A 14,311-nucleotide genomic window follows, 5' to 3' on the forward strand; every position below is an offset into this window, starting at 1 on the left:
TGGAGCACTGTGAGTCAACTAAATGCTGAGTATGACAAACCAGGGAAATTATTTTTTGACAAAGTTAACAAAGTTTCTAAAAATAGAATTAAAGTTGATTAATTTTTTATTTTTTAAAAATAATAAAATAATAGTTTTTTACCTAAATAGGAAAGTTTGTCAAAACTTTGTTAAAAATACTTTGTTAACATATCATAACTCGACAAACAAATATAATAATAATACTTATACAAGGCTCATTATAGAATTGGAGACACTTCTCCTTGGACCGTTTAACCCCACTACTTAATGAAGACTTCAACTCCATATTATTAGTTAATATGAAACAACTCCATATAGATTGATATATACTATTATGATTTGTGGTATAGTTTTCATTTTTATGTTAACAAAAGGTGCAAAAATATTTTGACTCCTTATGAATCAAAATTCCAAGTCATGATGGTAATTGTAATATCATATGGTTACCTCACTAATTCAGTCCTCTTTTGAAAAGACAACTCACCGAAATACAAAGTCAAACAGCATTTTCTATTGAATCACGGAGTGGGCTTAAACCTTGTTAACTGCACAGTACCACGGTTTAACGAAACATCAAAGGATTGTACAAGCATTAAATTCATTAAATTCACAGTTGTGCATACCAATTATTGAGCACTGATATTATGGTTTTCCCAAGTCACACTTGTTTGCTAAATGCTTTGTTCATAGCCTTTTGCATCATTTTCCTGGGTTTGGCCTCTGCCAGGAACACCCTTACACATTCTCAATCCATAAGAGATTCAGAGATAGTAACCTCGAACGACAGTGTCTTCGTACTTGGTTTCTTCAGCCCTCAGAATTCAACGCACCGCTATGTAGGAATCTGGTACCTCTCTGATGCCAACGTCATATGGATAGCTAATAGAGACCAACCGCTCCTTGATTCTTCTGGGGTTTTGAAAATCTCCAAAGATGGTAACCTGGTTCTAGTTGATGGAAAAAACCATGTTATTTGGTCGTCCAATGTGTCAAACACTGCAACAAGGTACTGCACTGCTCAAATTTCCCGTTACGGGAAACTAGTGCTGAAAGATGACTCCACGGGACAGACCGTATGGGAGAGTTTCGAGCATCCTTGTGATGCAGCAGTGCCAACCATGAAGATAAGTGCTAACAAAGTCACGGGTGAGAAAATACAGTTTGTGTCAAGGAAAAGTGCTTCCGATCCTTCTACTGGCTATTTCTCTGCTTCCCTTGAGCGTTTGCATGCTCCAGAGGTGTTTCTATGGATTAATGGGACTCGGCCTTATTGGAGGACTGGCCCATGGAATGGTAGAATCTTCATTGGGACACCATTGATGTCAACTGGGTATCTTTATGGATGGAGTGTAGGATATGAAGGAAATGATATTGTTTATCTGACTTACAGTTTTGCTGACCCATCTTCCTTTGGAATCCTTACCCTTTCTCCAGAAGGAAAGATTAAATTGGTAAGGTATTATAACAATAAGAAAGGGTTGACTTTGGATCTGGGAATTTCTGATTGCGACGTTTATGGCACATGTGGGGCATTCGGAAGCTGTAATGGGCAGAGTTCACCAATATGTAGCTGTTTGAGTGGATTTGAGGCCAGGAATCAAGAGGAGTGGATAAGGAAAAATTGGACTAGTGGGTGTGTCAGAAAGGTGCCACTCCAGTGTGAGAGGTTGGACAATGGGAGTGAAGCTGTGCAAGAAGATAGATTTTTGAAACTTGAAACAATGAAAGTACCAGATTTTGCTGAGAGATTAGATGTGGAGGAAGGTCAGTGTGGAACACAGTGCTTGAAGAATTGCTCTTGTTTGGCGTATGCGTATGATGCTGGCATTGGATGCTTGTATTGGACTAGAGACTTAATTGACTTGCAAAAATTCCAAACTGCAGGCATTGATCTCTACATTCGTCTCGCCCATTCAGAATTTCAATCCAGTATGATATTTTTATTGTTCTTTGTTTATTCATGTTTAGTCTTAACAAGTCATAGAATCTATTATTCCAATTTATTGTTCATGTCTGTCTGATTCTGAATGTGTTTTCTTTAAACTTCTGTAGGTAATGCACAAGAGCATGCTAATAAAAGAAGAGGCAAGGAATTAATCATCGGAGTTACAGCGGCAACTGCTGGAACAATCATCTTTGCCATCTGTGCTTATCTAGCCATTCGCAGATTTCAGTCGCTTAAGGGAACTGCCGAAGATTCGGGTAATCAAGCCTTAAACACAAACAACTAAATAGAACTAGGAAAACTAACATTGAAGAAGAATAAGTTGTACTTCCTTTTGTTATATATGCTTCTATCTGTGCTGTCAACCATTTGATACAAAACAATTTACCATAGCTCTGAATTCGGAAGCTCCAAGATTGTAGATTCTTGAACATGTACAAAATCTAATACATTTGGAACATGTACAGGAAGTGAGAGTCACAAATTGACTGCGGTCCAGAAACCAGCAAAACTGGATGAGCTACCGTTATTTGAATTTGAAGTCGTTGCAAATGCTACAAACAGTTTTCACTTAGCTAATACGCTTGGAAAGGGTGGTTTTGGTCCAGTGTACAAGGTAATATTTTGACTAGTGACATTCATATCACTTATTTCTAAAACTTCCATTTTAATTTTGGTCAATTTCTCCTAATAGGGACTACTGCCAGATGGTCAGGAAATTGCAGTGAAAAGACTCTCAAGAGCATCTGGGCAAGGTGTAGAAGAATTTATGAATGAAGTGATGGTGATTTCTAAACTTCAACATCGCAATCTTGTAAAACTTCTTGGCTGCTGCATTGAAGGAGACGAAAAGATGCTCATCTATGAATTCATGCCAAATAAAAGTTTGGATGCATTCATCTTTGGTTAGTTCATATATACTTCACCTTCCAAACATTCAGCTCAAGTGAAATATGGACAATTTATTCAGTTCCTGCTAACCTACTTTGGCTAAATTTCTTTTTCATTTTCAGATCCACTCCGGCGGAAACTTCTAGACTGGACAAAACGTTTTACTATAGTTGAAGGAGTTGCTCGGGGCTTACTCTATCTCCATAGGGATTCTAGATTAAAAATTATACATAGAGATCTGAAGGCAAGCAATATCTTACTAGATGCAGATCTGAATCCCAAAATATCAGACTTTGGTTTGGCTAGAATATACAAAGGCGAGGATGAAGTTAATACTAAGAGGGTTGTTGGAACATAGTAAGTATGCTTTACTGTACTTGTATTATTAACAGAAAATTTGCTTTGAGAATTAACTTTTGTGTGATGTGAATAAATAAACAGTGGCTACATGTCCCCTGAATATGCTATGGAAGGATTGTTTTCTGAGAAATCAGATGTGTATAGCTTTGGAGTTTTGCTATTAGAGATTATCAGTGGAAAAAGAAACACTAGTTTTCGAAATGATGACCAGTCTCTCAGCCTTATAGGATATGTAAGTCTCTTCCCCACCTCAAAGCCTTCTTATTTGCATGTAGCCTTTGTATGCTTGCTAATATTTCAATTCATTTTTACTTAGGCGTGGAATCTATGGAACGAAGACAACATTAGCTTTTTGGTTGATCCAGAGATATCAGCTTCAGGATCTGAGAATCATATTTTGAGGTGCATCCACATAGCATTTCTTTGTGTGCAAGAAGTTGCAAAAACTAGACCAACAATGACTACTGTGCTCTCAATGCTTAACAGTGAGATTTCCCATCTACCTCCTCCTAGGCAAGTTGCATTTGTTCAGAAGCAAAGTTCATCAAGTTTAGAGTCTTCTTCTCAAGAAAATAATTGTAACTCCAACAACCATGTAACTCTTACTGATATCCAAGGAAGATAACAATATAGAATCATTTTCGCTGTGAAAATTGCTGCCATGCTATATGCTGATGATTATTCAGTTATGTTTATCCACTAGCAGTCTTATTTTCTAGATAATCAGAAACATTCAATATAACAGTAATCCTTTAATGATGGCCTTTGATAAACTATCTGGCACTGGTGCTTAATTACGGATGAAAGGGGTGATGAAAAGTCTAGAATAAAAATCATTTTATAATAGAAGCCTTTGGAAAGGATAAATGACAATGAATCAGACCTGAAATTATGGAAAATAAAGTAAGTAATCAATATTTGCGGTTCAATATAAGATGAAAAGTCAGAAACCAAAACTGCTAAATTTTTAACATATTTCCAACCTTGACTGAAAACATTCCCTTTTTCACCTGAATAATTGATTGAGTCTATTGCTTTACAATCTTAACAGGACTAGTAATCATATTCTTTTATGCTGTTTTCTCTTTTCTTTATGCTGCTTGTTGCCTTCCGAGTCATTTTTTCTCTCTCTTTGCCCATTATAAGGCTTGTTGTCTAAATTATGCCTTTAATATTAGAGCTACAAAATTGTTAAGAGCCTTCACAAGTGTATCTAGAGAATGGATAGAGATTGGGATGATAAAACATGAATTGGATTAGAGAATAGCAAGTTGCATCTATTGTTTAGTGCTAGCATGCTGCAATGATATTAAAGCAAAAAATCTTTATTTAAACATGTAGCTTTTTCCTTTATATATATATATATATATATATATATATATATATATATATATATATATATATATATATATATATATATATATATATATATATATATATATATATATATATATATATATATGATCACTAATATAGACTCATGATTAGAGTTGTCAAAATGGGTTGGAACCTACGAGCTATCAAAGGGTCACATAAGTATTTTTATTTATTTTTTATTAAGTTGGACTTTATATTTGTGTCATGTTAAATTGTTTTTTTATCCGACACATAAATAATTTGTATTTTTTTTTATTTTTTTTGTATTTGGATTGTATTAAAGTTTATTTAGATTTTAATTAGAATTACAATTTAGTTTTGACTGAAAAAAATGAAAAAATAATATTTTTTTTTTAATTAAGTGAACTCGTGAGCCAACCCATTTAACCCGTCAACCTGTGATGGACCGGGTTGAATTCAAATTTTTTTTATTCGCTAAAAAGTGAACCGGTTTGAATTGGCTCAGTAAATCATCAACCCGTGGTGAATCAAGTTGAGTCGGGTTGAATTACTCGTTTTGATAACTCTATTCATTCATGACAACCATATAATGAGATTGTATATTTGTACTATTTACAATGCAGTAATAATAATATAATAATAATATTATTATTATTAAAATAATAGATGTTGGTGCTTAGCCGCGTAAGCAAAGGAAAGCAAGGTAAAGAAGGAAAGCATCCATTATACCGTGGTGGCTAAGCTGAACCATAAGAAACCTTTACAACGGACATATTCACAATACAGAATAAAGACCACAATTTAAGTCAAGGAATCCTCTCTCATTAGGGTAACATTTTCATTTTTTGTTTGTTTGATGTTTATAAATTAAAATATATGTTCACAAATATTATTATTATTATTATTCGTTTTTTAATATTTTATACAGACATTTTTAATGTTTTCAGAAGTTAACGAAACAAGTTAAAAAGAATATATCACAAATTTATTTAGAAACAAATGAATATTAGAATTTGCATACATAAAAGTTAAGATGCGAGTTGAAAGTAAAGGCCTAGTACTATTTGCATATGGTCCAATTGAAAAGGCCCAAATAAAATCAGGATACTCGAATTGGCCTGGTATTATATGGACACTGGCGTGTTTACTGGCCCAGCTGCTCTAAGCCGGTTGTTCGTACAAAGCGTTGGTAATTCCAAATTTGTCAGCAAGATTAAGAACCAATAAAACAGTTTAAGGACCTATTTCACAAATTCTCATCAGTGTAGTAGAATAGACAATGGATTGTCTGGTGAAATTTTTTCTCTTTATTTATAAACTATATTTATTAAGGATTTAGAATTAACTCCTATGCATAATTGTGTGTTTTTTAGGTGGTAATTAAATGTATTTTTCAAGCACACAAATTAAATGTATTCGATGACTAAAAAAATTTATTCCTGAACATAATTTTTCGTGTTGAATAATGCCTTTCTTTAAATAAAGCATTGTGAACGATGTTTTAATGTAAAATTTTGTATAAGCGACACTTTATACCGACAGCTACATTACTTGCGATTGTATGTTACTATTTGTAACTCGACACTTGAATCTCAAGAAAGGAACAAAATCATTGGACGAAGAATCCATAGATGTCTTGAGTTTCATGCACGAAATTCTGAAAGTGATAAAAGTAGAGATTAAATAAAAGTTTCAGAAATAGGTAGGTCCAATGTTATCCTTCGTTAGTTGACAGCAATATATAAGCCGCACCATTTCATAGGCTTCTTTCATCAAACACCATACCTTCATCGAAGAGTTTTCGAAATGGCTCATCCTACCTCACAGACCGGAGAAGGAAGCAAGCGAAAAGGTTCAAACCTTCTCCGTTACCTTGCGATGGTAATACTGGCGTTGATCATTGTCGTGGGTATAGCTGTGATCATAGTTTGGTTGGTTGTGAAGCCTAAAACGTTGGAGTACAGTGTGGAGAATGCTGCAATCCACAACTTCAACTTGACGGACGCAAACCACCTCTATGCAAACTTCGATTTCACTATAAGATCATACAATCCAAATTCTAGAGTCTCCATATACTACGACACTGTTGAGGTGTCAGTGCGTTACGAGGACCAAACTCTTGCCACCAATGCTGTTCAGCCATTCTTTCAGGCACATAAAAATGTGACCAGGCTTCACGTGGGCCTCACGGCCCAAACCGTGGCCCTGTATGAGTCCGTGCCAAAGGACCTTAAGCTTGAGAAATCCTCAGGGGATATCGAGTTAGATGTGTTGGTGAGGGCAAGGATACGGTTCAAGGTTGGGTCGTGGAAATCGAAGCATCGGGTTTTGAGGATATTTTGTTCCCCTGTCTTGGTGCATTTCTCTAAAGCCAAGAGTTTCCAAAGGGTCCCTTGTGAAGTAGAGCTCTAAACAACCAAACCCTTCTCAATCTATTTATTATTTGTTTTTGTAGTTTTTCGGTCCTTCTTACTTTGTCATCGCTAATTCATGTTATGATTCTTTGTCAGTTGTTTTTCTAATTTTTTTTTTTTTTTTTTTGTATTGGCTTGTTAATTGGTTTTGGTTTTCCTGTATGTTGAAGAAATGGTTGTGTGTATACACGAAAAAAGGGAAAATTGGCTGTAATTCATCCAATGGATGCAAATGTTGTAACTTGTGAGCATTGGCTGTGTCGTCCTTCAAAGTTATATTCTATTATTAATGGCGTAGTGCCAAATGAGACTTTGACCACATTGGATTTCTGTTTTTGTCAAGTCTATATTTCGATTTTCATTTTCATTCTTTGTTTTTTTTTAATCCAAATTAGATTAACTTTTGGTCAATGGTTATGTTAGTAAGATTAGTGGAGAAGTAGATCCTCCTATGGCGAGGTTTGCTTTTTCTTTGGGATAATGCTCCCATTAACTTTAGGTCAATGCATATGTTACTAAGCTTTAGTGGAGAAATTGATCCTCCTATGGTGAGGTTTGCTTTTCCGTGGGGAAAAATTCAAATACAGTGTTTGACTGGTAAATTAATCCAAGTTTTTAATATATTTGTATCTTTTCATTTTTAATTAGCTTATTAACTCATTTTTCTTTTTAATCTCTTTTAACTTATGAATAAAGTTGTAAAACAGAAGAATGCAACCTTACAAATGAATGAAGTAAGTTAAGATGAGACTATAATATACGCACACAAATATTATATCAATGTTTATGCGCAGAGAGAGAGTCTGAATCTGTATGATGATGATAGGCGTGTGAGTGAAGCAATAAATGTAAGCAGTGAGTCAGAGTGTTGAGGGACGACTTCGTCGTCTATATATTCCAACTCCAAACTTACTTTTCTTCAAAACAATTTAGATCCATCAATCATCACACCAAAATCATATACACATTCGGAGTGCCTTTCTATTACCCAAATTCCAGGTAAACACCAACTACGTGAATTTCTTTTTACTTTTTTCCTAAAAAATATAAATAATTGTTAATTTTTAGAGTTTAATTACGTTTTAAATACAATATTTACAATTAAAACTTTTGTAAGTATATAGGTTACTTTTCTGACAAAAATTCTCTTGTCATAAGAATTTTATGGAATTTAAGTTTCATATTAATTGTAAATAAAAAAGTTAAAGAACATATAATGAGAAATGATCCATAAATTTAAATGTAAATTTTGACTTAAATTTCATCACAAGTTCTATTTAAGAAAAAATTATTTTGAATAGTTTATAAAAAAAATAAAATAAATGAAAAATATTGTATATGTAAAAGTTAGTTAACTCTAATTGTCTTACAGGTTTAAGTCTTATCTATATTTAAAGTCAGTTAATTTTAATTATCTTACAAGTTTAAGTCTTATCTAAATTTATTCACAAATGCTGTTCTACCTACATCAATATGAAGAGTGCATGATACACTGGCAATTGGTACAGGTTATGCGATTCATTAGAAACATGTTACCTGTTTTTCTCATTCTGTTGTCGAACTTGTACATGATTTTTGGCGCCGCCATGGACACCCTTACAGTGTCAGACCCTGAAACCGTGACCTCTAATGACGGCGCATTCAAGCTAGGATTCTTCAGCCCTACAAACTCAACAAACCGGTATGTAGGGGTTTGGTATCTCACTGAATCCAATGTCATATGGGTGGCCAACAGAGACCGACCGCTAGAGGATTCTTCAGGGGTTGTCACCATATCTAATGACAGAAACCTTGTAGTATTAAATGGGAAAAAGCAAGTTGTTTGGTCATCAAATGTCTCAAACATTGAGTCCAATTGCACTGTGCAACTTCAAAATACTGGAAACCTTGTCTTGCTGGATAGCCTCACAGGCAAGACAATTTGGGAGAGCTTCAGACAACCCTCACACGCATTCCTCCCAAATATGATAATTAGCAACAACCAAGTGACGGGGAAGAAAGACAAAGTGACTTCATGGAAAAACCCTTCTGATCCAGCCGTTGGAATCTTCTCGGGCAGCCTCGACCGTCTAAGTGTTCCTGAAGTGTTTGTCTGGAATCAAACACAACCGTATTGGCGCTCAGGTCCATGGAATGGTCAGGGTTTTATTGGTTTGCCAAGGATGTATACTTCTGCGTATCTGAATGGATTCAGTGTTACAAGGGAAGATGACGGAACTGTCAGTATAATCTATACTTTGCCAAATCATTCTTTCTTTGGGACCATTTCCTTGACTTCAGAAGGCAGACTAGTTTACAGCTCTTGGATGAACAGACATCAAGTTGGGAAGCGAATGATTTACTACAGTAACTGTGATATTTATGGCTTCTGCGGTGCTTATGGAAGTTGTGATCCCAATAAGGTGCCAATATGCAACTGTTTGAGTGGTTTTGAGCCGAAAAACCGCGAGGAATGGGATAGGCAAAACTGGACAAGTGGATGTGTGAGAAGGGAAGCACTCAAGTGTGAGAGTAGTGAAGCCAGCACAGGAGATGGGTTTGAGAAATTGCAGATGTCTAAGGTGCCAGATTTTGCACTCCAATCATCTGTTTCTGTTGATACATGCAGAACAGAGTGCCTCAATAAATGCTCATGTACAGCATATGCATATGATGCTGGCATTGGCTGCATGTCTTGGAGGGGCGAGTTAATTGACATAGTAAGGTTCTCAAGTGGAGGACTTGATCTTTACATTCGCCAACCTCCTTCAGAACTCAGTAAGTACATACAACTTTTGTTTCTCTAATTTGTTTAAAATCAGAACTTCATAAATACTTTAGTCTAATGTCCAGATTCTATTGTGAATGTGTTAATCGCTACACAATACAGATGGGGGGAGAAACATGACATCAATCATTGTAGCTACAGTGATAGTAGGAGCCCTTCTTTTCGCTATATGTGCATATTTTTTATGGAGATGGACTTCTAAGCGTTCTGGTATGTTTGCTTGTTCAGTTATTATCCCTTTGATGCTTTTAAGAATCTTGGTTCTAATACTTTGTAGACTGTCGGTTTTTTAGCTGACAAACTTAATGTAGTTAAATCTCCTTCTTTTTTCTCCGTCAATTCATTGTGTTGATTTTGGTTCGTGTCCATGATATCAGCAGGAACGGAAAGATCACCATCATTGGTGCTGAGCATAAGGGAAACCCATCCAGAAAGCCAAATTGCAGGTCTCAGTGGAGAGCTGCAACAAGTTAAAATCCAGGACGTGCCAGTATTTAATTTTGAAAACATTGCAGCTTCAACAAATCACTTCAATTTAGCTAATAAGCTTGGCCAAGGTGGTTTTGGTGCGGTGTACAAGGTAACTGTCATGTGAAGTTTGATTCTATCAATACTATGTGCAGTCTGAAGTTTTCCTTAAAATTTTGTTCTAGGGAGAATTAAAAAATGGGCAAGAAGTAGCAGTAAAAAGACTTTCAAAAGCATCTAGGCAGGGGACAGAAGAATTTATGAACGAAGTGACAGTAATTTCAAAACTTCAACACCGTAATCTTGTAAGACTCCTAGGTTGCTGTATTGAAGGAGGGGAGAGAATGCTGATATTCGAGTACATGCCGAATAAGAGTTTGGACTTTTATCTGTTTGGTTAGTCCACCTTTATTTCTTACCTATGCTGAGGACAAATATGAAAAAAATTCATATTCATATTGCTTCCTGAAGATTACCTCACTTTCCATTGTTTCTTCAGATCCAGCCAAAAAGTCAGTTTTAGATTGGCAGAAAAGATTTAATATAATTGAAGGAGTCTCGAGAGGTTTGCTTTATCTCCATAGAGATTCTAGACTAAGGATAATACACAGAGACCTGAAGCCAAGTAATATCCTGTTGGATGGAGCACTGAATCCCAAAATATCAGATTTTGGTATGGCAAAAATCTTTGGGGGCAGCGAAGATGAGGCCAATACTAGAAGGGTTGTTGGAACATAGTGAGTGTTCCTTCTTTTCATACAAAGTCATATTTTCACGTTAAGGGCCATTAATAACCGCTAACTTCATTTTGAAATTAAAATACAGTGGCTACATGTCTCCTGAATATGCAATGCAAGGACTATTTTCAGAGAAATCAGATGTGTTCAGTTTTGGAGTTTTGCTGTTAGAGATCATCAGTGGCAGAAAAAATTCAAGTTTTGGAAACCAAGAGGAGGCACTGAGCCTCTTAGGATATGTAAGCTTTGTTTGGTTCTTTCTTTGGGTACAATTTAGAACAAAAAACAATGGTAGAATTTATTTGTGTTTTTGTTTGTTAAGGCATGGAAAGTATGGAATGAAGATGAGATTGAATCTCTGATTGATCCAGAAATATTGAATCCAGAGTATGTTGAACACATATTGAGATGCATACACATTGGACTTCTTTGTGTGCAAGAACTAGCTAAGGAGAGGCCTGCTATGGCCACTGTGTTGTCAATGCTAAATAGTGAGATTGTTAATTTTCCTCCTCCGCAACAACCAGCGTTCATCCAAAGACACACCGAGTTAAAAGGAGAATCGTCTCAGCGGAGTCACGAATCAAATTCCATCAACACTGTCACTGTCACAAACTTGCAAGGCAGATAGATGATGGTTGAACAACGTTAACACCTTGTATATAAGTTTATTGATGAATGCTTCTTTTTATAAAATTAAACTTCATAATAAATTATATCTTTCCACAGATACTGATATAAGCTATTTTTAATTTTAAAAAAATATTGATATCTAATTTACATATCAAAAAGAGGCTAGTTGAAAAGGAATTGTTTGTAAAAAAGATTAATTAAGTTCAAAGTGGTCATTGAACTGTATATATGTATGCTGAATGCTAATTCATTAAGCCATGAGTATGAACACACAACTTGATTTATTTAGGTCGAATCGAACAATCGTTAGTAATAGGTATTATTAGATAACGGATAACGTCACTGTTCACCCAAAAGTGGGTGTTTAGTTGGATCCCAATCACCTTTTGTAGAATCCACATTCCCTTTTGTATTTAGAAACATCGTACAATCTTAAGTCTTTCGATTTAAGCCATAAAAATATATCCCCAATGCTTCCTCAGACACCTTTTTCTTCAACCGCAACTCATCCCTTTTTCTTTTCAAAATTGATTCTCACTATAAATTCTAAATGTAAATCTCTCAGTTTTTATAAATTATTGTAATAAAATAAAAAACCTCAGTAATTTAGAGAATAAAAACTTAATTTTTCCAAAAATAATTCTAACCACGAAAGTGAAAAATAAATGGAATTAATTCAAAAATAAACTTAGTGCAATTAGCCATGGTATATATATATATATATATATATATATATATATATATATATATATATATATATATATATATATATATATATATATATATATATATATATATATATATAAAATGTAACGTCTCAAATTAGTAGAATAATTCTAATCTATAGAACGTCTCATGTTTATAGTATAAAATAGAGTACTGACATAAAGTATATTAGAATTAACCTTTTACCGTTATAATAAATTATACTGGAAAGGAAGTCCAAAGACACAACACAATGCCATGAAAAGAATTTAAACACATATTAGATTAAATTGGAAATTTGCTCAAAGAGCAAGAAACTACAAGATAACAGTACATAAGAAGAAATGTTCAACAATGAGCAATAAAGGATCTAGGAAGCCTAACTACATAGCAGTCTCCCCACCAACATCACGATCACCAAGAGTCTCCACATCTGCTCTCACCAAGGATTTGGTGATCATCGCAAAAGGAAAAAAGCTAAAGAAGAGAACAGACACAAAGAGAAAGGGTAAGCTAGAGTAAAATATTTAACATGTTATTGAGCAAGTAGATTATAAAACAGGTTATAGGCAAGCAAAGTAGTAAGCAGCCAAAACATGTGAAAGCAAACAATTAAAGGACCATCTAACTATATATCTGAATCATACTCTTGATATAGAATTCTAAAGAGGAAGTATGCACATGTGCTGGTTTCTAAACTCTACAAAGTCTAGATGCAAGGAGTTATCACCCAATCACACAGGGTTAATCCTCTAATACCTTGGGCCCAATATGTCCAAAGACTAGGACCTCCTGCTACTCTCACCACATAAATTATTCTACTCTATGTCAGCGTGAATGATTTTTAGAGTTCAAGATACCTTCCTTTATCTAGACATCTCCTCTATCTATACACTAACCACCATCACCAAGAGTTTCCCTTGAAACTCTTTTACCAACAGAATCCACATGCCATATCAAACATTCAATTCTCATGTCAAACCACCACCAATCAAACGAGTCATGTTTTCCATTTCATACTCAACAGAACAAGATTTTATTTAATCTCATACTTTATAAATGTATACCATGACATACATATATCACAAAATAGTATTTATCCTAAATAAGTGAGTGCCAACATTTAAGTACTTGTAATTCCATACAATCAAGCACAACACACAATCATAATTCTTACACCAAAATTTTTAAGAAAATTTATTATTACAAAACCAAAATCAGTGCAGTAATGCGTGATTCATTGCTCAAGCTAAAGACATCTAATCGACGATCCAACCGGTCAAACCACAAAATAGCATGTTATGAACCAAATGTCCAAATTTGAGCTCAATCCAACAGTTAATGAGTCGAGACGTCAATTTTACTAAAACTGCGCATATCAGAAAAATGACATAGTTGCCCAGCGACCTAGGACACTCGCTCAATGACCACCCGACACTTCAGAATACGAAAAGTAACGTCAAATATCACAGTTTCATGAATATTTGAACCCCTAACTTGGAAATACACCAAAAATTAATGTTTTCTCCAATCTTGTCTCATATTTCACAAAACATTAATCACATAAAATAGAAATAACGTGAAACTCTAGCTTCCCTTACCTGGATAATGCTCGAAAATGATAGAAAACACTTAACAGAGAAACACCGCAGCTCCAGAAATCAAACACAGACGTGATACAAAAACAAATACAGGGCATGAGGATGAACCCTAACCCGAACCAACGTACCCCAAACGGTAAAAAGGATAAGAAACGAAAAGGGAGTTTAAAGACTCAACTTACTTGAAAGTAAAATGAGTTTGGCTAGCTCATAGAGGAACGTGAGTGAAACCTTGCAGAACTCTTGCTTAAGGAAGTAGAGGAAAAAAGAGAGTTGTATATAGAAATGAGACATAAAATGAGAATTAGAGGACTAAAAAGGAATATTGGAATCCTCAAAACTGACCTTAGGTCCACGAAAAGGCGAGACCCAAAACATTTTAGAAATAAAAAAAATGGAGCTTACATATATATATATATATATATTTTATC

At 34.8% G+C, this 14,311-nt stretch overlaps 3 protein-coding genes across 4 annotated transcripts; all 3 read left to right on the forward strand.

Annotated features, from left to right (window-relative positions):
• The first annotated feature begins 639 nt into the window (after nucleotides 1-639).
• On the forward strand, nucleotides 640-3,912 carry LOC114188748 (G-type lectin S-receptor-like serine/threonine-protein kinase At1g11300). Its single transcript, XM_028077379.2, has 7 exons — nucleotides 640-1,950; nucleotides 2,074-2,223; nucleotides 2,434-2,582; nucleotides 2,661-2,871; nucleotides 2,980-3,214; nucleotides 3,299-3,449; nucleotides 3,534-3,912. Exons 1-7 carry the CDS (start codon nucleotides 666-668, stop codon nucleotides 3,840-3,842), a joined length of 2,490 nt encoding a protein of 829 aa, XP_027933180.1. The 5' UTR covers nucleotides 640-665; the 3' UTR covers nucleotides 3,843-3,912.
• Nucleotides 3,913-6,206: 2,294 nt separating this feature from the next.
• On the forward strand, nucleotides 6,207-7,305 carry LOC114188749 (uncharacterized protein At1g08160). Its single transcript, XM_028077380.2, has one exon. It carries the CDS (start codon nucleotides 6,362-6,364, stop codon nucleotides 6,965-6,967), a length of 606 nt encoding a protein of 201 aa, XP_027933181.1. The 5' UTR covers nucleotides 6,207-6,361; the 3' UTR covers nucleotides 6,968-7,305.
• Nucleotides 7,306-7,873: 568 nt separating this feature from the next.
• Nucleotides 7,874-11,663, forward strand: LOC114187592 (G-type lectin S-receptor-like serine/threonine-protein kinase At1g11300). 2 transcript variants are annotated; one of them, XM_028075870.2, is made up of 8 exons: nucleotides 7,874-7,968; nucleotides 8,478-9,726; nucleotides 9,839-9,946; nucleotides 10,114-10,316; nucleotides 10,390-10,600; nucleotides 10,704-10,941; nucleotides 11,030-11,180; nucleotides 11,264-11,663. In XM_028075870.2, the coding sequence occupies exons 2-8, from the start codon at nucleotides 8,481-8,483 to the stop codon at nucleotides 11,570-11,572; spliced, it is 2,466 nt and encodes an 821-aa protein (XP_027931671.1). In that variant the 5' UTR covers nucleotides 7,874-7,968; nucleotides 8,478-8,480; the 3' UTR covers nucleotides 11,573-11,663. The 2 variants fall into 2 exon arrangements, with proteins under 2 accessions (XP_027931671.1, XP_027931672.1); XM_028075871.2 differs by having other exon boundaries at nucleotides 10,117-10,316.
• Nucleotides 11,664-14,311: the final 2,648 nt, after the last annotated feature.

The sequence above is a fragment of the Vigna unguiculata genome, chromosome 6 (assembly GCF_037176805.1).
Source record: "Vigna unguiculata cultivar grain cowpea cultivar isolate G323 ecotype 2 chromosome 6, ASM3717680v1, whole genome shotgun sequence".
NCBI lineage: Eukaryota > Viridiplantae > Streptophyta > Magnoliopsida > Fabales > Fabaceae > Vigna > Vigna unguiculata.

Bases quoted from the DNA above. Each gene is read 5' to 3' on its own strand.
- LOC114187592 (XM_028075870.2), top strand. From the start codon at position 8,481: ATGCGATTCATTAGAAACATGTTACCTGTTTTTCTCATTCTGTTGTCG. The intron at 10,601-10,703 runs GTTAGTCCACCT...TTGTTTCTTCAG, and splicing joins TTTGGACTTTTATCTGTTTG to ATCCAGCCAAAAAGTCAGTT. The intron at 10,942-11,029 runs GTGAGTGTTCCT...ATTAAAATACAG, and splicing joins AGAAGGGTTGTTGGAACATA to TGGCTACATGTCTCCTGAAT.
- LOC114188749 (XM_028077380.2), top strand. From the start codon at position 6,362: ATGGCTCATCCTACCTCACAGACCGGAGAAGGAAGCAAGCGAAAAGGT.
- LOC114188748 (XM_028077379.2), top strand. From the start codon at position 666: ATGGTTTTCCCAAGTCACACTTGTTTGCTAAATGCTTTGTTCATAGCC. The intron at 2,583-2,660 runs GTAATATTTTGA...TTCTCCTAATAG, and splicing joins GTTTTGGTCCAGTGTACAAG to GGACTACTGCCAGATGGTCA. The intron at 3,450-3,533 runs GTAAGTCTCTTC...ATTTTTACTTAG, and splicing joins CTCTCAGCCTTATAGGATAT to GCGTGGAATCTATGGAACGA.